General features: G+C 31.0%; 1 protein-coding gene, 1 long non-coding RNA gene and 1 pseudogene across 2 annotated transcripts; 2 read left to right on the top strand and 1 right to left on the bottom strand.

Moving 5' to 3' along the window:
- The first annotated feature begins 3731 nt into the window (after window positions 1-3731).
- LOC114423422 lies at window positions 3732-7123 on the top strand (annotated as a pseudogene).
- Window positions 7124-9142: 2019 nt separating this feature from the next.
- On the top strand, window positions 9143-14093 carry LOC114423423. The gene is made up of 4 exons (XR_003668841.1): window positions 9143-9180; window positions 9947-10062; window positions 10618-13167; window positions 13754-14093. It is a non-coding gene; the product is annotated as an uncharacterized LOC114423423 (long non-coding RNA).
- Window positions 14094-20992: 6899 nt separating this feature from the next.
- Window positions 20993-22601, bottom strand: LOC114423420. The gene is made up of 3 exons (XM_028390175.1): window positions 22301-22601; window positions 22061-22131; window positions 20993-21829 (listed from the first exon to the last, which is right to left on the bottom strand). The coding sequence occupies exon 3, from the start codon at window positions 21817-21819 to the stop codon at window positions 21181-21183; it is 639 nt and encodes a 212-aa protein (XP_028245976.1). The 5' UTR covers window positions 21820-21829; window positions 22061-22131; window positions 22301-22601; the 3' UTR covers window positions 20993-21180.
- Window positions 22602-25001: the final 2400 nt, after the last annotated feature.

Here is a 25001-nt window from a genome sequence, read left to right as displayed (position 1 = left end):
TTTGTCATTCTCCATTTTTTTTTCATATACACTCACATGCTAAGTCTTGTCTCTTGTCAATCTTGATCCTCTTGCTTAATTTCCATCTCCTCACTCTCAATGTTGTTGACCCCTCATCCTCACCACCACTCTTTCCCTCTGTATAATTTTCTCTCTCATCTCTTTACTCTTTTTTTTTTCTTCTAAAAATCACATTGTAAATTATTTTATGATTTTAGGTTAATATTATTTGTGTTTTTAATTATGTATGAAATATTTATAATATAATCAATATTCAAAATTTTAAATAGAACCGAATTGCATGAGTTTCAATGTCTATTTAATTCAAAATTGTTCAGAGTGAAATAGCGAAACTTATTCGGTGGCTAGTTGATACATTTAATCATGTCAGCAACCCAAACATATTCGGTCCCTGATTCAAATAAACAAATGTCTGTCTCAAAATCAATCGCTATAATATTTAGAATTCAATTTCAAAATTTAAACCACCTTGTGCTATAATTTCGGTCGCAGATATGGTCGCTATCTTGAACATATGATGAATTGCATCAGTTGCTAAAGCAGTCGCTGTTTGTCATCAATGTCTCAGTCGCTACTTCGCATTTTTCTACGTATAAAATAAAAATATTTTTCAAAAATTACTTAACTAATAATGAAATATACAGGACCAAAATTGCTTAGCTAATAAAGAAATTGTACTTGAAGTCCATTATTATGTCATTCAAAGACATAAGCTGTGGGTATCTAAATGAAACGACAAGTAAATATATATGTATTGAAAGTTATATTATTGATACTATTATTATAAGTAAAAATAAACTTTTTTAACACATGAATTTAACAAATGATTTTTTACAAACTAACTATAGAAAAATACTTACATTATAAAGATAAAATATTTAAACATAAGAAAAAAATATCAAACTAATATTTATTTAAGCCATTGAGTGATTTACTCAAAAGTACACATACAAATTTAAAACAACCTTTTTGTTCCTGATCATCAATTTCTAGACGGCTCACACAATATTTCATATGGTAACACCTTACTCAACTATCTCATTGGTTAGAATTTTTCACCGGTCAAAATCTTCCGTAAGTAATCCTTTTCGAGACCTCGACAATCTGCTTCTGTTGCTTTCAAGATTAATTATTGTCCCCACAAATCAACACGAGAATTTTCAACCTATTTTATCCTCACTTACACACTTTCTAAATTTTTTTTTTTGGAAGTCACACATCTCATTACTATTTCAAATCAAACACATTCAATTTTGGAGTTTTTAAGTGATAAACTACCAAAAAATAGATGTATCTTCTTGATATAGATTATATCAATTAATTCCTTTAAATCATTCTTAACTTTATAATTTCATACCTATATAGTTGCTGGATTCCTCTCTTTTTAGTGTGATTCATCTTCGGAATGTTACTGTGTAGATATCACATAGAGAACAATGACCACTCGTTTAAAAAAATGATAATATTGTTAATATTGACAATTAATTCTTGGAGTAATTAATTGGAGGATTAATAAAAGAGCAATGAAACTTAAACAAAAATAACTAATAATATTATGTGGATGTTGTCCTACACAATTAATTATATGTTAAGTTATCAAGATATACACAATCAAAAAGAGTTGTGTTTTTTATTTGAGCAAAATGAAACGCAAAGTACATTGAAAATTTAGTCTACAACAAAATGCTAACTAAATTACTTCAGTAAAATAAAACATTTATATATATTTATTTTTCAATCATAATCTCATTAATAAATATTGACAATTGATATTATTTATCTTAACAAAATACACACATTATTTTAAGAATATTATTTACAAGAAATCGTATATAAAAAACTACAAATTAATACAAGTTTTATTTCTTAACATATTTTTTTTATAAATTTAAATTACATTTTTTAATAAATTCAAATGAGAATTCGTAAAACTCACGGGTATTGTATTTAGCTAGAGCAGAAAGAATGAATCGTGTCTATCAACTTGTGTCGAATTGAGCTGATAAAATATTGATTCGAATAAAATCATACTTATTTAGGCCAACCCATCATGCTGGAGTAAAAAATCATGGGTCTAAATTCAAACGGACATATAATTTTGACCCAATATTTTTTTAAAAAAAATATAAATTTAGTCTAAAAAAAGTAAAATAAATGACCCAATTTGAAACAGTCCAATAGGCCATCAACCATCAACCCTCACTGGACTTCTAAAAATAAGGTTTATATAGAATATGGACTAATTCAACTCAGTTCGTTTTTCACACTCTGAACCCACAGATCTATTTTGTGAGCTTTATATCTAGTTAAAGCATGCTTCTTTGGTTTCTTAGTCTAAGGAACGATTTCTTTCGAGTTCTTCGACGTTGGAGCAAAGAGACGTGGTAGAATTGATTTCTTCAACGTACACAAAAAAACCATTATTTTCATAGAATTTGTACTCTCCAACCACAAGAACAACAAAGTGATGAAGCAAAGGAAGAAGGTGAATAGTTCCAATAAACCAGATTAAATAGATGAAGCAAACGCAGAGATGAAATTTCACAAAAAAATTACATTTTTTCCAAACAGATCAAATCACTCAATGCAATCTCATCTCAGAATAAAATACAAATCAAATTAAAGAGTACCTACCATGACCGTGAACAAAGTATGAATAGTAACCATGACTCCAACGATGTCGTTTCGACCAACTTCGAACATCGTGGATTGCGCATGCCGGTATCATGGGTTGGGTGGCAAGGCAGTGGGTGGCGTTGCACGTGACTGAAGTTGGGGTCTAGGTTGGGTGGTGGTGCGATGAGGGAACACGACGATGTTGGAGGACGGAGTGAGCTCTGGCTCGATGAGAAGTTTAAGGAAAGTGAAGAGATGGTGGGGTGGGGTGGCATTAAAAGTTTGAGAAGGAGTGGGAGGGGAAGGTTTCGGAGAAAAAAGAGACTAGAGAGAGGTCGATGCCGGTATGTCCAGGTTCCGAAAAAAAAAAGCTTTTTGAAGGAATAAAAGAAAACAGTAGTGCAAAAGGATATGAACCCTTTTATCACAATTTTTTTTTAAAATTGTGGATATTACTGTTGTCAATGAGGATATTACCGTTCTAAGACTATTTTTTTTTTTAATTCGTTACATACTCTTTCCTATAAATTTGAGTCTTGTTAATGGAGTTTTGCTCACAATATTTTTGTTCCTATTTTTTTTTTCTTGTTCCTATCAAGCTTCAATCTTTTTTATTTTTTCTAAAATGGATCTCAATCAATTTTTTTAATTGATATTTAAAATTTTCTTTAATTATTCATATTTATTATTTATATATATATAAACTAAAAAATGAATTAGTTATTTTATTTGAATAATAATTAAGTTCTAATAAGAATATATATAAATATGTAGATTTTTTTAAAATTTCTTTCTATTTCTTAGCATTGGATTAAAATTTATGTATAATTTTTTTAGAAATAACATGACAGATGAACCATAAAAAGTATTACAAGAACCACAAAGTATTTTAGGCATGAGGTGTGCCAAAATCTTTCTATAATTAAAGCATTCCAACTCAGCTCATGCCACCTTAAAACCAACCCAGTACTATTCTGTGTAGTAAACTCAAAAGTAGTCACAACGCATGCCACATGTTTCACATGCAAATGCAAATTAAAGTTCTTCATCACCCAAGTGTTGTGTGATGGATTTGCTATTTTGAGCACCAACCCGTGTTGCCCAAAATGCTTGTCCCTTCTGTTCAATTTCCACAATGTCCTTTTGTAGCAGCAAATATCTGAGTTGTTATGAGCTTACATAACAGGTAGGACTTAGGAGGAACCATTGGCTCTTGGAGTTATTCGGAACCGCAAATTTAGCAACCACTCCACCACTCTTCGCTGCCATAGTTCGACCACCCCCCGTCGCAGCCACCACCACCACCGTCATAAATTACTTCCTAGTTACTACACGGTAACAATTTTTTTTATGGTATAGTTTATTTGGAACTCAGGAATAATTAACCTGTGCATCAAGGAGTTTGATACACACACCCCATCTTAACGTGTATATGCATAGAGTATTATTATCTACCACGTACGTGGACAAAAAAATTAAGCAATTGGCCTATGGGGAGAAAATTTTAGCAAGAGGGGAGAAGTTGATCAAGTAATTTCTCTAATTGCCACCATTAAGATTTTGGAAGGAGAGTTGGAGTTTGATGGAGGGTATGGCAAACATTAGTGATGATGCAAGCAATGGTGAAAATGGATTCCTGGCAATGTTTGGTGGCGATGAAAGTGGTGGTGGTGGCAGTGGCGGTGTCGGTAGCGGTGGTGATCAGGGTGGTGGTAATGTGGAGGATGTGGCTCTGAAGAAGGGTCCTTGGACAACTGCAGAGGATGTTATCCTCATGGATTATGTGGCAAAATGGTGAAGGGAATTGGAATGCAGTTCAGAGGAACACAGGGTTGAATAGATGTGGCAAGAGTTGTAGGCTTAGATGGGCTAACCATTTGAGGCCCAATTTGAAGAAGGGTGCATTCTCACCTGAGGAAGAGAAGCTCATTGTTGATCTTCATGCACAGTTTGGGAACAAATGGGCCAGAATGGCTGCTTTGGTATGCATTTCCAGAAAGCAATTTTTTTAATGAATATATAGTATCTACAAATATATCTAAATTAATCAAAAACTCGAGATACAATAAAATTATGAATTATTTATTGACATGTTATGTTAAAGGTTTAACATGTTTGTTAGTGCATGGGAACCTGGTGAAATTTAATATTAGTCTTTCAGAAGAAAAAAAAAAACTTTGTTAATTTTGATTCTGGTAATTTAATTGCCATTTACTAATAATGTGACATCTATTTAGATATGTCTTGTTAAAGTGATGGCTGGTGTAACATGTTTAATGTTAGACATGTCATATTAAAGTGATGGCTGGTAATAACATGTTTAAATATTAGACCTGTCATATTAAAGTGATCCTTAATGTAACTTGATTAAATATACTCTTTCATTTACCTGACATGTTATGGTCAAATTATGTTTCTGTCTCTTTCATTTGGTTTAACATCTGTTGAGAAAAAAGATATGCATATAAGTTGAAAATTTGAAACACATCAAGTTAAAAGTTAGCATGCGAAATCATATTTGAATTTAGATTTTGAACTGTGGTTTGTTTTGTTGTTGTTGTTTGTGACATAGTTGCCTGGGAGAACAAACAATGAAATCAAGAACTATTGGAACACAGGGATCAAACGCCGCCAAAGGCAGGGTCTCCCTCTCTATTCAGATGAGCATGATCAACACAATCGTTCCACAACACCAACCCCTCCAACCACACCTTTCCCATGCCTCACCCCAACAGGATCAAACCCCGACATTGCCACAAGTTTTGAGTTGTTCAATCAAAACCAACAACAACATCATCAACAACAACAACAATACCAATACCAACAACACCCTCTGTCTCCAACTGCATCTCATCATTCCCCTCTTAGTTCCCCTCTCCAACATAGACAACCCTTCACCTCTTCATCACCTCACAATTTCTTAGACCATTCACCTCTTCCACTCTCCTCATCCTATTCACCTTCCCCTCTCTCCTTCACCTTCCAAAGACCAGCACCAATGCTAAGCACCCCTCTTCGCTTCAAGCGCTATTGCGCCTCTCCAAGCTACAACAACAACAACAACCTCTCTGACCCTCCTCTCACCACCCAATTCCCTCACCTTGATGGATTCAGGTTCCCTGTTTCTTCAGGCTTCTCTCAGTTTTTTCAGCCCTCTGTGTTAGACTCCGATCGAGGCGTTTCTTCTTCCTCCTCCTCTTTGGCTTTCCAACCCAAGTTGGAGCTCCCTTTAAGCCAGTACTATAAACCATCCCAAGAGCAAGACATTAAACTTGACATTGAGTTCAATGATCCTTCTTTTCAAAGTAGTAGTAGTGGCTTGATGGGGGATCTTCTCTTCGAGGCTCAGGCAATGGCTTCGGGCAAGAACTCAAAGAAACGAGGCTACTTGAGTTTGAATGAGGGAAATAATGTGTTTAATGCATGCTGAAGCTTTGAGGACTTTCCATCTAGCTCTCTTTATGGACCTTCCTCAACTTCTGGTTGGTTTCTTGATAGATAGTTACTAGTTTACTACTTTGTGTATCTTTGCTTCATTCTTTTTATTTTTATTTTTATTGTTGTTTGATTTATTCGAGTTCATTTATTTGTTTTGGACAAACTGAACCACAGTTACTTAAATGTTTTGTAGTAGTGTTCTCCAATCAGAATTGGAATTTCATCATGGTAATCCACTTAATAAAATGTAAGTCATAAAGATGAAACTTCAATTCTGATTTATACAAGAAGACTAGTACTAAAGCACCTAAGAAACTACCCTGTTATGTTCTACTTGTTTTTTTTATGATGCATTGTTAATGTTACACTTTGCTTTGAGAGTTTGAATGTTGTACTCAGATCTTGTCTTTGACACACTAATCAGTAGTTTGGCTCTGATATCTAACATAGAAAATGATTGCGCTAATTTTTGCTTTTCATTTTCTTTTAGTCTCAACAACCTTTTCTACCAATAATGTGCTGTGTGGTGAATTGATTTTTAATTTGCGCTGCCAAGTTTAGTTTAGACGGAGAATCAAAGAAATCCTAAAATTGGAATGAAGTTGGTTTAATTAACTATTCCTTTTAGCTGTATACATGCTGAATGGATGGTAGTCTTCGGCATGTTGGAATACAAAAACATTACTTTATTGTGGAAAACAAGGAATGTACTATTTTTTAGTCTACCTAATTGCTACATGTGCCAGTACTATTATTAATTTCTTCTATGATTATTCTTAATATTATCTTAAAAACTTTTGAAAAACAATGGATGCTACTCTTGGGACAATTAACCTGGTCTCTGCTAAGGTTGATCCGGATTGAAATGGTTCCAAAGTTGTGTACCAAGATAATTTTGGAACCTATTTTATAATGTTAATGAAGAAGTTTCGTGTTTGATGCAAATGATATATGTCGTTGTTTGAAACCGTTAGACTAGCCATTGATTTTTTCTATATTACAGCTTATAACTTAGGACATATTTGATTCAAATTTCTTATTGTACGTAATTATTATAATCAAGGGATATATTTGATACAACTAGTTAACTAACTGATAGCTTCTGGATTTCGAGGTCCAGACCCTCCACAGAAGAGATGAAGAAGAAGAAGGTAATTAAGGAAAAATATCTTCTCATTGCCTTATGCTTTATTTACATGATATTATATAGATGGTCTAGTAACAGAATTATGCTGAGCTGTCTTTTCGGGAATAATTCTAGAATATGCATATAACAGAATTGCTTGTCATTATCCTTTGAATGAGTATATATTCGTAATTTTCCTATTTGTTAGGCATAAGGCTAAGTATGATGAAGTATTCTCTCCTAAACATAATCCTTTAGATAATTGGGCTTGAGAACCTTCCTTTTGGGCTTTCCTTCTCTTTGCACCCCTCTATCCTCTTCTCCCATCTTACTCAGATCATCTTCTTCCTCAGCGTCTTCCTTCCCAAACTCTGTGTTCTCTGTACTCGTATCACTAACTGTCTTGGGGATAACCACATCACATGACAAAAATTAGGAAGTGTTGTACTCCACTTGGCGATCAGCTTTATTAGATGTAGCTATTGGGTAGCTTGGATTGATAATTGGGATAAGCACTTCAGTTTATCTTTTAGAAAACTGTGGTACATGCTCTTATCTTATGTTTAGGAGAAAGTAAATTGTTAAATAATTCACTAAATTCAAATTAGACCTCGTCAAACTCATTGTACTCTAGTATTGTATTAAGTTTTTTTGGGTTCAGTGTCTATTGATAATAGATTATACTAATCCAAAGGGGATGAGGACAGGCCAATTATTTACCAGTTATAGTTGCTGTCATGCTTTTGTTTCAAATTGGTTTCATCTGGCATCTAAATTTCCTATCCCTTTTTCCTTTGCACCAACTGCAATTTGTTCCATCATCACTATATGTTGGCAAGAAAAAAATGAATTTAAAGTTTCTGTGAATGTGAATGATGACAAAAGAGTGATTACAAATACAAGTGTTGGATGTCTGTATCTTCTTTTAAGATTCTTGTAGAGGTAGGGCATATATTTTGACATTTGTTAATGTTTTTCAGGGAGATGTTAAAGAACCTCTTCCCTGAACTGATATGTAAATGATTGGCATTATTCTTTAACAATAGTTCATCAGTGTGTATGCATATATGGAATCAATTGTCTACATTCCAATTAATTTTCAATTTGCAGGCAGTGGTCGGTTGTATCGATCCCCATAGAGTGTATGTAAAGGATCATAATGATGTGCAATTGAAGACCATAAGGGTTTCAAATTCAGGTGAAGAGCTTGCTTTTTCTTTTCCTTTATTTTATATTTTATGGCTCTGAATTATCTAAATTCTTACTCTAATAAGAGTCTAATTAATAAGAGGCTGATCTGACCTCTTTTAAGGTGGTCCTAAAGAATTATGGCTACCAATTGTTTGAATTTGAAGTAGGGACTTCTTATGTTTGTACTCTATCATATTGAGCTGTATACAGTACTCTATTATGGTATTGGGGGTGGAGGGTGGGGGAGGAAATGTGCTCTAGTGTGCAGTAGGGTAATTAGTTTCTAATTCGATTTTTAGTTAAAGTAAATAAGGTCTGATAGTGCTCTTTTATGTGAAATATATTAAATTTAAAAATATTCAAAAACCATTTTATGTTGTTTCAGGTCCAAATGGAGAAGAATATGCATGGTATCAATGTACAGTAAGTTTATTTTATCTCTACTTGTATGTAATTAGTGCTGCTGGTTATGTTTGCAATACTAGAAGGGGACTACGATCATCACTTTCCTCGTGCATCTAGCCTTCTATTTTTTTAGTCAATGGTTATCATGAGATTCTAATTCATGGATCTCTTGGAATTTCTTTTGATGTGAAAGAATGAAGATAGTTAGTCATTTGACTTCTTACTTCCTGCAGTATTAATTTTTTTTTCTTATCTCATTACTTATGTTTATTGTAAGGTTAATGGGGAACGAGAAGGCCGGCCAGTTGGTGCTTATGAACTAGCAAAAGCAGTTGAAGAGTTTGGCGCCGGTGAAATACTACGTAATTGCATTGATTGCGATGGTAAATATAATTTTGTATCCTTTAACTATATTTCACTATATTTTCTTTTCACTAAGTGCAGTTTGGTTTTTTCTTTGAACACTACTCCAAATGACATTGTGTAATTCATGTAATTGGCCTTACCTAATGGAATAAGGTTTTTGTCGTTTGCTTGTAAGAGCAGTTTTTTTTAATTAATTTTAAAAATTATTTATTATTTTCAGAATTTTGACTGTTGTCTAGACCATTTTCATCATCCATAAATTTTATAAAATAGAATGACTTTCTTATTTTCAATATATGGACACTAAAGGGGAATAAAAATGACTTTCTCTTTTCTTGAACTATTTTCAAAGGTGTGATGAGTGATGACTCATTACTAGTCCAGTCTTCACAATTGAGGGAGAGTAAAATAAGATATATGCCCTCTACCTTGACCCTGTACCTGTTATGCAGAATTGTGGATTAATATTATCAGTATAGGTATGGGTATGTCCTCTATTTGATTCATTCTTAAGGCTGTTTTAATTATTTCTTATGTGCAATGAGATTGGAGTGTCTTGTTGCATTCATGAATTTTTTTCTTGTTCGTTGTTATGTTTTTGTCTAAATTTTCCTATTTCTGTATGATCTTTTATTCTTCCTCCTATTTGTACTTTCCCTCTTTTTACTCTTATAAACATTTTTCTATTTGAAAAAATGTAAGATTTTTTGGGGTAATTTGATTATATATTTAATAAAATGTTTCTTTTATTCTAATTTCATTTTACTTTTGTCAATGTTTCAGGTCAAGGAAAAGGATTTGATGACTCAACACTTCTCTGAGGTGTTCTATAAAACAAATGAAACAGTAGCACTTGCTGCCGGCATTTTTCACAGGAAAGCGGTATTGCTTCTGTTTTGGTAATTTCTTAATGCTGATGGGAATGATTTTGATTTGTTAACCATGTTATGCTACGGATCAATTATTGTATTGATTCATTTTCATTTATTATTATCATGTGTGTGTTTGGATAGTTCTGAAGCAAAAATTTCTATGATATGGATTTTTTAGAGCTTCTTTGAGAAGATACTGTTTCTTTTCTTGAAAGTACCAAAACTTTACTTTTTGAATAACTTGTCTAATTATCTGAAATTTTTTTAGGCAATTTTCGGTTTTAGAAAACCCTTTGTCTTTTAAAAATACCACAAACAACTATGGGATCATTTGGTTTGAGAAAATGTTTTTTATTTTCAGTTTTTGCTTTCACTTTAAATTATAAAAATGCTATTTTATTTTCACTTTGTTTTGTTGATTTTAAAAGTTTGTACGGTAAACAGTAAAAACAACTTGTTATTTCCTGTTTTCACTATTTTTTATGCAATTTGTTTTTTTTAAAATGAACAAAGTGAAAGCAAGGTAACATTTCAAAAAATGATAACAAAACGTTTCCCCAAACCAAATCATTTTAATTGCAGGTGCCTATTCAGTCGGTAAAAGAGCATTTGTTGAAGGAAGGCATAGAAGTTCAAATTTGATCATAAGCATTTAAGTGGTAAAATTTTGAGATGCACTTCATAATAAGCAGCACTATCACTCTGACCATTTGTTAGTACAAAATTGTTTCATGTGTCACCTGTATGGTATAGTGTGTGATGTTTCTTGTGGGTTTGATATTGGTTATGGTTATTTGCTATGTATATATTTAAGATGACGAGACACTACTCAAAATATTTTTAATATAAAAAAATATATTGTACGTTCTGATGTCACATACTCACATGTCTATGATTCCGGCCAATATATATACAAATCAGCCAAAGATTTTCAATTTATGACAAGAGTTAATAAAACTCTGGTGGCACGTAGATATTAGTTTGGCTTAGGACTACGCAATCGTAGTAATTTCATACTATATACCTATTCAGCAAAAGGACAAGTTGATGCAGTATATAGGTACTTGTCGTATTCTCTTCCAATCAAAATTATAATTTATTTCAATAATAAACATAATAAAAGTTTGCATTAAAAGTTAACATAGATTATCAAACTAAAACTCTAATTCTGATTAAAGTGCAATACCAAAAATGCGAAATTATATACAAGTTTGGGGGCAAACGAACCTTTAGGGTAATCTTTTTCTAAATTATTTAAGAACTCGTAAAGTAGAAAAGGAAAAAATAAGTCATAAAATGATTTTAGTTCCTTTCTGAATATTTTAGTTCCTTTCTTCCTAAGTTTTGTCCAGTGTAAAATTCTACAAAAGTAAGCAAAATAATTACATCCATCGGCAAAGAAACATCTTAGAAAAGTTTTTTTAAAAGAAGCTCAGAATTACATGTATTTCCAAAGTGTGACATTTTTTTTTCTATTGGTAAATTACAATCACAATCTCATTGGGTACGCTCCTGCAACTTGCTCCCTCATTATTTCTTTTATTTGTTTAATTACATTGACAGATCAGCAATAAGACAATCTGATTGGCTATGCCCGTACACGCAACTTGCTCAATAATTGAACACTAAAGAATGACTAAGGGAAAGTGAAAGTCTTCTTCCTCTTGAAATACACACTTTACTTTCTTCTCATCTCACTCTCAACACATAACAATAGCAGAAACTAGATCTATACTAAGATGAAGAAATTGCAAGAAATTGCAGTGTCCTTGGCTGTTGATTATTTGCTTCCACCCTTAAAGAAAGCAGTGAATTCAGTCATGGAGGTTCCAAAAGATGCTGCAGACATGAACGACAAACTTGATGGGATTCAAGCCATGATTCATGATGTCGACAAGATGGCAGCAGCTGAAGAAGGAAACTCACGTGATGCTCTCAAAGCAAAGGTGAAGCAGCTGGTGGAAACATCTTTTTGCATGGAAGATATCGTTGATGAATACATTATCCATCAGGAAAGGCAGCTTGCTGATGATCCTGGATGTGCATCCTTACCTTCAATTTGCATACATGAACCAGGACGTGATATCAGAATTTCGAGGGATCAAGGAGAGGAACAAAAGTGAGGATTGCTCCCAAATTCAATCTTCTGGAGGACCCCAAAACATCACGTTTGACAACCTTCGAATGGCTCCTATGTTTCTTAAGGAGGCTGAGGTTGTGGGCTTTGACAGCCCTAGAGACACATTGGAAAGATGGTTGAAAGAGGGGCGGGAAAAGCTCACTGTTGTCTCTGTGGTAGGAATGGGAGGAAGTGGAAAAACTACTCTTGCCAAGAAAGTTTTTGACAAAGTCCAGACACACTTCACTCGCCATGTCTGGATCACAGTGTCTCAGTCATATACCGTAGAAGGATTGCTGCTCAAGTTTCTGGAAGCAGAAAAAGGAAAGGATCCTTCGCAGAGTGCTTATTCTACAATGGATAAAGCATCGTTGATACATGAGGGTGTTGCGCTTGACAAAGTTTGAGCCAAGATTCAAAAGTTTTCTGTGCTCCTTGATAAACAAGATGCAACACCTGGAGAAGTTATATATTGTTGGTCATGGTGACTATATGAAGATGGATTTGCATTTTGATGTATTTGCACCTGTACTTCAGAAGGTTCGTCTTATGGGGCGGTTAAAGAAGTTCCCAAACTGGGTTGCCAAGCTCCAAAATCTTGTTACGTTGTCCTTGTCATTCACCCAGTTGACACATGATCCATTGCCACTACTTAAAGATGTACCAATTTTGACGCACCTTTGTATCCTCCATTTTTGCATACAATGCTGAAGTTTTGCAGTTTCCAAACAGGGGGTTTCCGAACCTATAGCAAATACTACTGGCAGATTTGTATCATTTGAAATCCATCGTTATTGAAGATGGAGCATTGCCTTCTCTCGAAAAGCTCGAGTTAGACAATATTGAGGAACTGACAGAGGTGCCTCGTGGTATTGACAAGTTACCAAAGCTTAAGGTTTTCCATTGTTTTGATATGTCATATAAATTTAAAGAAAACTTTAATCTCAACAGAAGACAACGTCGTCAATGGATAATAGAATGATAGTGGGAATGAAAAAAGTCCGTCTTTCAAAGTGAGTGTTTTGTTATTCTTATGCTGAATATAAATGTTATTGCAATTGTCAACTCTTTACCCTATCTTTAAATGAAATTTTATTAAGTGGATTTTTTTAAGTTATTTTTTTTGTCACGATATTTTTTGTGATCTTCAGAGTTATGTTATTGTAAAAAATTTATATAAAATTTTACTTTAAGGTAAGAAATTTTTTTTTATATTTTTTTTTATTTTTACTAAATTATGATATTATTTGGCATTGTTATCTATGTATAATATAAATATTATTTTTTATTTTTAAGAAATAGTTTCTTGTAAAAAATATAAATTTTATTTTTAAAAAATTCATTCTATTATATAAATTTACTCCCATAAAGAAGAAACAACAAGAAATGATTTCTTTACTTAGGAAACTCTTCAAGAATTTTCATTCAAAATGATATTAGCTTTTAACATAAAAGTTTTATTGATTCCTAAAGTATTTTGTATGCTTTTGCTTCTCATACCCTCTCTTTAATTTGGAGTATATGTAATTTTTTTTATTTGTTTGTTCTGCATGTTCCTTTTCAAGATTACTCATAATATAAGTGTTTTTGAATTGGTAGGCTCTGGGATTAATTTAAGTGTCACGGACTTCTACTTGAATTGGTACTTTGGCAACAACAGCGTTGAATCATCATGAAAACTGCCTTGGAATTCAGCATTGTTCCTTCAAGTCTCCAAATAAACAGAATATGTGGACCTATCTTAATTTCTTTAGCAAAGTGATAAAATTAACTTCTGAATTAATGGTAGTGATGTGAGACATTTGGCTTTTTATTCAATGCCTTCTTAGATACATCATGTTTGCACCATGTTATGAGAATTCCTCTTTCAATGAATAAGGTCTTACCATACATTGAAATCTGTTTTCTATTTGTGAATGTGGAGAAAAACAATTTGTCACTGTATAACTCTGTATAACTTCTGGATGAGAAGAATTTTATTTCTTTTAATTTTGATAAAATTTAAAATTTCCTCTGCTAGTGTTTTCTCGTGGATGCTTCCATTTACTACACTAAAATCATTGTAACAAAATTAACAATGCAACATTTTCCTAAAGCAGCTATGATATAGATATCGTTTCCAATTTCAAGATGTCGATCATTTTATTCTATAAAGATGCCTTTTTGGTTATATTCAATTTCTAAAGAAATAACACTCTGTGGTCTTTATCAATCATTTAATGATCAATGACTCATTCTACAAATACTTTTACCAATTCTGAATTATCGTCACTTTTTTACTCTCTTATTTTCAAGTAAACCCTCATTGTAAAAGTCTAACCAATAATCACCTAAGTTGAAGAGAATTGCAAGCCTTTTAGTTTGGAGTCTCATGGATACAATTTTGGTCCATTGTTTTAAGCACTTCGAAGACAATAGATCCAATGTTGACCCTTTTCTGTAAAAAAAATCATATTAAATTATATATGTAAATTGTCATTAAAACTAAAATTTTCACATATGGTTAAAACTATTCTGAAAAGTAAAAAGTAAAAAAAAAAAAAGGAAACTTAAAATGAAAGCATTACAAGCTTTATTTACCAGGAAATTTATAGGGTAAATTTATAACAAGAAAATTGTGATTTTTGTAACTGTATACCATTGCATATAGTTGAACAATTAAATTTAATTTTTCACATAATGTATTCATACCAAGGTAATTACTAATGAAAGTATCATCTTTATTATATTTTCCATTAATTAAGGATATACATATTAGTTAATTCAGAATATATCTTCCCTATCATTGACGAAGAAGGATCAAGAGAGAATAACTTTTCAAAAAAGCATTTTTTTTTGTCAAAAGAGGTTTTTTTCTTTTTAAAAAAGGTATTTAAAATTAAATATTAAAAAACTTCCATATAATAATAATAAGTAGACTAGTAGTAGTATTAGTATTATTAAATGTAATTAATATGATTATCATACTTTTTTAGTTGTCGTTTAATGAAGAAAAAAATTCTACAAATTTAATTTAAGTTGTAATTTGAGCTTTAAGCTAAGCTTACGTGGATCTTTTCTTACTTTTCTTTAAAATTAGTGTTAACCTCTTGGAATAAACTCAAAAATAGAGATGTCATTATTCATTTAATAGATAAACTTGAATAAATTGAAGAGTTACTCTTGTTAAAGTGTGAGTAGACCATTGTCCCCTCTTTTTGGTTCTCATCTAAGGTTTCAATATCTTTGTTGTGAATTCCTATTTAACTTATCACTTTCTAAGAGTGTAGCGCCTTTTTTCCCCTTTTCTATCTATTCCATCTTTTCTATTTTTTGTTGTTATTTCAGTCCTCTTGTTCATTATGTTGTCATAATATTAATGTTCGTTTGAAGTAGTTTCGCATTATTTTCTCCTGTTACCTTGCTTCTTATTTTATTTCTATAATTCTTGACATGTTGGCCCTTAATTTGTATGTTCCTATATCTATACCTTGTCCAATTGTGCTTCAACCTTCCTCTGAATCCCTTACTGCACAGTACCATACAAAACCAAAACACATCCTCCAACTTTTTCTCCATTTTTAAAATATTTTTCTCATCAATTCAACTCCAAAAGTTGTCCAAAAATATACGTAAAATAATATCTTACTATTTGTCATTCTCCATGTTTTTTTCGTATACACTCACATGCTCAGTCTTGTGTCTTGTCAATCTTGATCATCTTGCTTAATTAATTTCCATCTCTTCACTCTCAATGCTACTGACCCCCTCATCCTCACCACCACTCTTTCCCTCTGTATAATTTTCTCTCTCATCTCTTCACTCTTTTTTTTCATTCTAAAAATCACATTGTAAATTATTTCATGATTGTAGGTTAATATTATTAGTGTTTTTAACAATAATTATGTATGAAATATTTATAATATAATCAATATTCAAAATTTTAAATAGAACCGAATTGCATGAGTTTCAATGTCTATTTAATTCAAAATTGTTCAGAGTGAAATAACAAAACTTATTCGGTGGCTAGTTCATACATTTAATTATGTCAGCAACCCAAACATATTCGGTCCCTGATTCAAATAAACAAACGCCTGTCTCAAAATCAGTCGCTATAATATTTAGAATTCAATTTCAAAATTTAAACCACCTTGTGCTATAATTTCGGTCGTATATGTGGTCGCTATCTTGAACATATGATGAATTGTATCAGTTGCTAAAGTAGTCGCTGTTTGTCATCAATGTCTCAGTCGCTATTTCGCATTTTTCTACGTGTAAAATAAAAATATTTTTCAAAAATTACTTAACTAATAATGAAATATACAGGACCAAAATTGCTTAACTAATAAAGAAATTGTACTTGAAGTCCATTATTATGTCATTCAAAGACATAAGGTGTGGGTATCTAAATGAAACGATAAGTAAATATATATGTATTGAAAGTTATTGATACTATTATTATTAAGTAAAAATAAACTTTTTTAACACATGAATTTAAAAAATGATTTTTTACAAACTAACTATAGAAAAATACTTACATTATAAAGATAAAATATTTTAACATAAGAAAAAAATATCAAACTAATATTTATTTAAGCCATTGAGTGATTTACTCAAAAGTACACATACAAATTTAAAATAACCTTTTGCAATGATCCTGATTATCAATTTCTAGACAGCTCACACACGGATATTTCATATGGTGATACTTTACTCAACTACTTCATTGGTTAGAATTTTTTACCGGTCAAAATCTTCCGTAATCTTTATCTTTTCAATTTCTTATTCATAAAAATGTGTTAGTTGTAATCTCTATCTTTTCCTTCAACTTAATTAGTTAATAGTGTCACTAAAAAGACTTTTGACTAGCCTACTTTAATCATCGTATGTAATATATTTCCTTGAATACAAAACTAAAAAAATAGAGACTAAAACAATATCTTGTTTACAAGTACCAAAGTACCAAAAAGATATTTGACCCAAGAAAAAACCTCTAACCGACTCTAGCTAACTGTAAACGAATTTGTTATAAAATTTTGAATAAATAGTCACTTTTGTCCCTCAATTTGTAATTCGTTGAGAAATGCATCTATGAAATATAAAAATACAAAATTTAGTCCCTCAAAGTGTAAAAAGTGCGACAAAATATATCCTGCCATTAACTTTTGTTCGTCACCATTTATAAAATAGCTTACGTGGCACAAAGGGACAAATTTGTCACTGAAATGATTGTCAACGTGGATTGTCAGTATAGGGACATATTTGTCATAATATTTTTTTGACTTTTCATCTTCTCATTCCGCTGACAAATGTGTCCCTCAAAGATGAAAATGCAAAATTTAGTCCCTGAAAATATAAAAAGTACGACAAATATATCCGGATGTTAATTATAGATTGTGACTTATTATTATTATTATTATTATTATTATTATTATTATTATTATTATTATTATTATGTGTTTATAATTTACTTTTCCTATTTGTTTACTACTTATGCAATATATTTTTTAAATTTCCTTTTAATATATATATATATATATATATATATATATATATTATTTTAATTTCCTTATCAAACTTTAATCATTGCTGTTAAAAAAGAACTTTATCTTATATCTTATAATTTTATCAAATTTCTACTAAATTTCTCATTTTTAATCTTTAAAATTATTCTATATCACAATTCCAATTTAAGTGTCCTCCTATTTAGATTGAAAATAATATATTGAGAGTTTTGAGTAGAAAAAACACAATCGGTCGCGGGACCAAATTTATTTATTTATTTATTTTAAAAAAGAATTTAATCAATTATTTTTTTAAAAAAACTCACAAAATTTAAACTAGATAAAATTAAAGTGGAATTATAAGTCTTTTTCCTTAATCAATAATATATATATATATATATATATATATATATATATATATATATATATATATATATATACACACACACACATCAAATATGAAAGAATCCCTTGAACAAACATTATGTGCTTCCATTCGAGACAACATTTATTATACATAATATGAATGAAATAAAAACAATTACTAACAAATAAAGAACTCAAATAAATTTAAATAAAAAATACAATAATGTTCAAAATAATACAGAGGTTAACTTGAAAAAAAAAACAAAAAAAAACTAATACAGAGATTTATTATTTGCCTTAGAGACATAGAGTTGTATCTCTCGCTGATTTAGGAGCTATAACGACCTTGCATTCCATTTGACATATTGTGACAAAGTACGTAGTAAAGATTAATAATTAATTGAACAAACAAAAAATTTAAATAATGTGAATGAAATAAAAACAGTTACTAACAAATAAAGAACTCAAATAAATTTAAATAAAAAATACAATAATGTTCAAACTAATACAGAGGTTAACTTGAAAAAAAAAACTAATACAGAGATTTATTATTAATTGAACAAACAGAAATGGAAAGCATAATAGGTGTCATTTATTATACATAATATGAATGAAATAAAAACAATTACTAACAAATAAAGAACTCAAATAAATTTAAATAAAAAATACAATAATGTTCAAACTAATACAGAGGTTAACTTGAAAAAAAAAACTAATACAGAGATTTGTTATTTGCCTTAGAGACGTAGAGTTGTATCTCTCGCTGATTTAGGAGCTACAGCAACCTTGCATTCCATTTGACATATTGTGACAAAGTACGTAGTAAAGATTAATAATTAATTGAACAAACAAAAAAATTCAAGAAATAAAAGGCTTTCATTTTTTTAAATGGTAACTCAAATTTTTTATATCATAAAACTAAAGAATTTTATTTTATTTTGGAAAATAAGTATTATATTGATTAATTAAAAAACTAATTAACAATTTGATAGATGGATAAATAGATAGATAATCAAAGTATAAGAATTTAAATCTGAAGCTATATTTTAATGTTTTTAATCCATTTTTTCATAGTTTCTCTTCTATACAATTCATTATTAACGTCCGGATATATTTGTCGCACTTCTTATATTTTTTGGGACTAAATTTTGCATTTTCATCTTTCACGGACGTATTTGTCAACGGAATGGAAAGATGAAAAGTAAAAAAAAAAAATATTATGACAAATAGGTTCTTATGTTGGCAATCCATGTTGGCAATCATTTCAGTGACGAATTTGTCCCTCCGTGTCACGTAGGCGATCTTATTAAAGGTGACGGACGGAAGTTAATGGCAGAATATATTTGTCGCACTTTTTACACTTTTAATGACTAAATTTTATATTTTCATCTTTCAGGAACGCATTTGTCAGCAAATTACACATTGAGAGACAAAAGTGACTGTCTATCCTAAAATGAATGAAACTTCAAGTATAAATTAAAAATTAATTTATATTTGTCAGCTTTTAAGAGTTAAATTTAAAATTCTCTAAAAACAAGTTTATATATATCTCCTATAAGTACTTGTTACAAAGTTCATCCAAAACTCTAGCCAATCATAAGTGCCTTTGCGTTTAATAATTATTTAGACATTGAAGTAATGAGCACTAAATTTGAACTTTGAAAGTCAATAGTGTTTATACAATGCGTAGGTGTAAGAGATAAAACATCATTAAATTGGAGAAAGTTTATAGAAAGCCAACTCTTCACGTACGTAGTTTATTTGGAATTGATATTTCTCTTTTTGGATCAACATTTGGAGTTGATAGAGACTACTCACTCTTTTCTGTCCCTCCCTTATCACATATCATTAGATAATAAACATTTGTTCTTTTCAAAATTAATTGAAGACAATAAGTTGGTGGCAGGTCTCTCTCAATTCCCACATTATGTATGATTCAATAATTGTAGAACAGTAAGTGCAATCAGGTTAAGTTATTTGTGAACTTAGTAATGCGTGTTTCATCTAAATTGGATTTACTAGTGTTTCAACTTTACATCACACCGAATTTTATTCAATTTTTCATTATTTAAAAATTCGCCTAACTCATGCATTTTTTTTATTCTTTCTAGAGCTCGTACTTTTAAAATCAATTATTTTTTAAGTCATAAAGCGCATAGGCACTACACAAATTAGTTCAGTACTATTAATTCCAGTTCAGTTGGGTCACGAGTTACTCATTGGACCAACTAACATTCGTTATGTGGATTTCATTCAACTAAGAGTGCTACCAACACTTGTTTAACACACTTCTGTTATTGAATAAAATTTGTAAAAAATTTACAAAATCATGAATGTAATTCATTAAATTTAAAGATACTCAAAATGATGAGATTCTCAATAATTTCAACTAATAATAAAAATATATATTTAAAAAAGTTGATCAAAAAGTGTGTTGCAAACATTCTTTCAATTCAATTATATCTTCTAATAAAAGAGAAAACAGAAATGGAAAGCATAATAGGTGTCAAAATTTTGAATAAGACTACTTTTAGCGCACGAAAAAAGTTCACAAATGAATGTTTAGATTTAGTTTTATTTAAAGATAAAGATCAACACACCCCTATTGTTTGGGTGCATGAGTGGAAGAAAGAGAGAAATAGAGAGAGAAGTTATAGATGCCACAAATAATTTAATGGAAAACGAAGGTAAAAATAAAATAGGATGGAAATAAGATGGAAGAGAAAGAGTGTATGAATATAAGAACATTTTTTTTTTAAATGCATCATGATTAACCAGCTAAAGTGTATAAAAGTAATTGAAACAAATTCACTTCAGAATCCTTTTTATCAAAGATTTAGGGAATAACTTGGACATCTATATGACGTTGGTCTCAAAAACACTTCTGTACTTCTAAATGGTTAATGCCTTTACGATTCAATTTCAATACTCACTCAACACATCCATCATTTTGTCTGTATGGATGCTCTGAACAATATACCACATGCCATAAATTTCAAACAAAAGCACTTTCAATTGCCATAACCAAGTTGAATCATTGCATTTTTCATGGTAAATGCCTAAACGAATTCTTTCATACACAACATGCACACAATCTCAATAACTAAGCAACCACTACCTACCCCCTACCCCTATACATCACAAATTTGATTCATTGATTCATGGAAACCCCTTTTATTACAATGATTCAAGGAAACCAGTTTTTGAGAGAACAGCATTCCTCACTTCGCTAAGATCTCTACCCTTGAGGGTCCTTCCAACACCTTCAAAAACTGAAAATGAGGATATCTGACTCCTTGCAAGCCTTCTTGCAATAAACTCATGAGGGGGTAGTTTTGTATCATATTCATTCTCTTCCTCTTCCTCATCATCACTATACCCTCCACCATAATTGACAACACCAACACCATCACCATCACCCTCATCATTAACAGAATGATGATAGAAATCATCATAGTCCTCACCAAACCTTGAAACACTCTTGGGGGTGGTCTTGTTTGGCTTGTTCCTATAAATCTGTGACCAATCAGGAATGTTGAGAGGTGCTGATTGCTGAATAACCTTGGTTTCATGTGAGGAACTAGCACTACTATTGCCACTACTAGTCCTTGGGATCATCCTTGCTGCACTTGGGAGAGTCCTAGGGACAGCTAGAGGAGAAAAAGACCCTTTTTCCCTTGTCTTGTGAACTCCAGAAATGTTGTAATCAGGTTTTTCCTTGAAAACAGCCCAAACTTCTTCTTCTTCAAAGTCTCCATCTCTCAAGCAATTCCATATTCCACTCCTCTGCCTGTTTAGACTATACTTGTTCTCCATCAATCACTTCCTACATAGTGCAAATCAGAAGAAACTTTTCACTTAAAATTTTATTTATTTAATCAGAATTTGACTTTATCCAAACTCTGATTATTTAACATTATTGAAAAATAAAAGAAGAGGAATTGGAAGTTGAGGAGAGAGAGATTCAAAGATGCATACACATAAAGAGAAATCTCAAAAGCATGTTATTATGAAGAAGGATATTTTTGATATTGCATTAAGGTAAACATTAATATACCTTCCCTTGGAATCAGAATCTCCAGATGCCTGACTTTATGTTGATTCTAGACGTTTTTTTTTTCTTCTTCCCTGAAATATGCAATATATATATATATATTTATATATATATATATATATATATATATATATATATATATATATAAGTTGAAACTAGAGATGAGTCTCTTTTGATTCTGATATCAGAATTTGAGGTTGACAAAAATACTAATAATATTCGCCAAGTCCTAAAATTACATACCTCTAAGTGTTTGAAGGAGTCTATCTTATGAAGCAGAAGGGAACCCCACAAGAGAGCTTCACAACAACAGCAAGGCCCCAAGGGGTAAGAATAAGACAGACCCACTTCTGCTTCTGCCCGTAGAGATCCTCTAAATGATGAATCTCTCCATGTATTTAACTCTTCAGACCTGAGGGGACTAACTTTTTGACAAGGAAAGGTAAAGGGTGCAGTAAAAACCTTTTACTCACTTTATCTGAAATTTGTATCTGTTGGAATCTTTAATGCAAAATAGAGGAAAGGAACAAGAGATGTTGAATTTCATGTGACATAGTCCTAGTCCTGAATAGTGGTGGATGCTTAGTTGTTTTTTCATCATTTTAAAATTATAATTAAAAAAAAAGGTGTGTAACTTTACCTTTTCCTTGTGGCATTCTCAAGACTCAGGTTTCCTTTTCTTCTCCATTTATAGCTTTCACAAGGCCACTTGTCATGACCACATCCATGTCACACTTTTAGCACTTCAATTTTACTTAATTGATAAATAATTTTATCCTTTAAATATATAATTAGGTGTTTTTTTCTTAAGACTAGATCTGCATGCAAAAAAAAATATCTTATAAGAAATAAATTTTAGTACATCAAAAAATTAGTCATTGATTTCCAGATGAAAAATAACTTAGATTCACCCAAAAAAATTCGCCATTTGATAATTTTTTTTATGGAGCACTGAATAGATAAAGAACTGAGATAATTATTGGTTGTGGCAAATTTCTAGATCCTAGACTCTGCTAAAATATGCAGTAACTATGGTAAATAAGGGACACAGAAATTATGGTATTTAGGTACATGGTACATCCATTGCCTTGTGAATGGACGGCTAATAGATAAAGAATGGTTATTGTCAAGGAAGCAGACAAAGTGCCCAAGTTTGCAACGGAAGAATACAAATGCTATGCAATATATTTTTACTATAATAAAATAAATAGGCACACAATCATCTTTTGTTTTTTCTGCCCTTCAATTTTTTTATGTGGTAAGAGCACATCAAGTGGAGCAAGATATACCACTATCTATAAAAATAACAATTATAATATCTTTATTAAAAAACAATAATAATATTTATCAGAAAAGCATATACTGTGGACGTACAGAAATAAAGAAAGAAAATTGACACACAGAAAATTCTCTGACGTGGCTTTAAAAAAAGGATCTGACAATATTAAAAACAAAACACCAAGTCACCATATGTGGTTTTGATTGGAAGTGGCCTAGATCTCTTAAGACATGTGGTCTTCGATTCAACTTTGAGATTATACGTAAGGAAAAATACGAGGGATCCTAGGTTTAGTGCCATGTGTCCTAAAATACGGTTATTCGTGAGATGAGTTTGTCTTTATCTTTTTTTAGCTTAAAATTTGGATATGATATTTGTGTGAAATAATGAATTTAATCGATTTAGTTAAGATCCAAAATATAAGAGATAAGATTAGATCGATGTGATTTGCCCACATAATATATTAATCTTAAACAGATATAGCTTAGATGGTTTAATTTGGAGTTGACTCCGCAACATTTTTAATTTTTCTTTATATACATTTATAAATTGCTCATATAATTTGAGTGTAGTTAAAAAAAAAAATATGAGTATTGTCTCCCACTAATTTATGTATAAGAGTATTTTTGTCCTCACAACTTAAAATTTTTTAGATCTATCATTCAATCTTAACACTAGATCATAGAATTATATAAGTATAGAAATATGATTACCATATATTTTACGATATATATTTTAAGAACTAGTAACAATATAAAGATAATATCATATTGTATAAAATATTTTTCACTATATCAAGAAATTTTATTATTAATATTAATTATTTTTAAAAATAATACAAAATACATACTAGTTTAGGTTGAGACGACTCAAAATATAACTTGAATTTGTCCTAAAAATATATTGATCTAATTTCTAAAATTTTAAATTTGGTCAAATTAAAGACATAGAAAGATATTTTGGAAACAAAAATAGATTAGTCTAACTAGCAGATAGAAAGATATTTTGGGAAACAAAAATGAAATACTATTAAAAATCAGAATTAATTTATATGATAGTTAAAACCTAATTACTAATGACGTCCTTCCTGGAAGTTCCTGATGCTGCACAACAACGTGACCCACATGCATCAATTACCAACCCATTATTCAGCGTATTTAGATATACACCTATGGCCAAAGTTGGAGAAAAAACAAGAGATAGTGGTTGTAGACTTGCACCAACCTAAACAACAGTCTTAGATTACTTCAATATATAAGATTCGAGTGAGAATAATTATAACCAAAGAATCTGAAAAACAAAAAGATTTCCAAAGGTGGAACAGGATCATGTTGCTGAGCTGAACTCTCAAGCTGCATCCTGCAACATATTAGAGTGGCGGCAGTAAAAAGTGAACAACGTGGACCAAACAAGTAGTACAGTGCTGTTCTGGTACTTATCTGACGTTAAGGAGTGTAAGCATACTTAAAATAATCATGTTAAGGTTGATTTCGTTTGTTATTGGTGTAGACAAACTAAGGTGGAAAACTTTCTTTTGTGATATCTTAATTAAACTTTATAACAAAGATTAGAAAATTTGACACATATGGGGTTTTATATTACACTCACTTTTTTTGCTAGTTGGTGTTAACTTAATGTGAATTATAGGGCAATGTGGCTAGCCAT

This window comes from Glycine soja, chromosome 8 (assembly GCF_004193775.1).
Source record: "Glycine soja cultivar W05 chromosome 8, ASM419377v2, whole genome shotgun sequence".
Classification (NCBI taxonomy): Eukaryota; Viridiplantae; Streptophyta; class Magnoliopsida; order Fabales; family Fabaceae; genus Glycine; species Glycine soja.
This window is presented reverse-complemented; position numbering and strand designations above follow the sequence as displayed.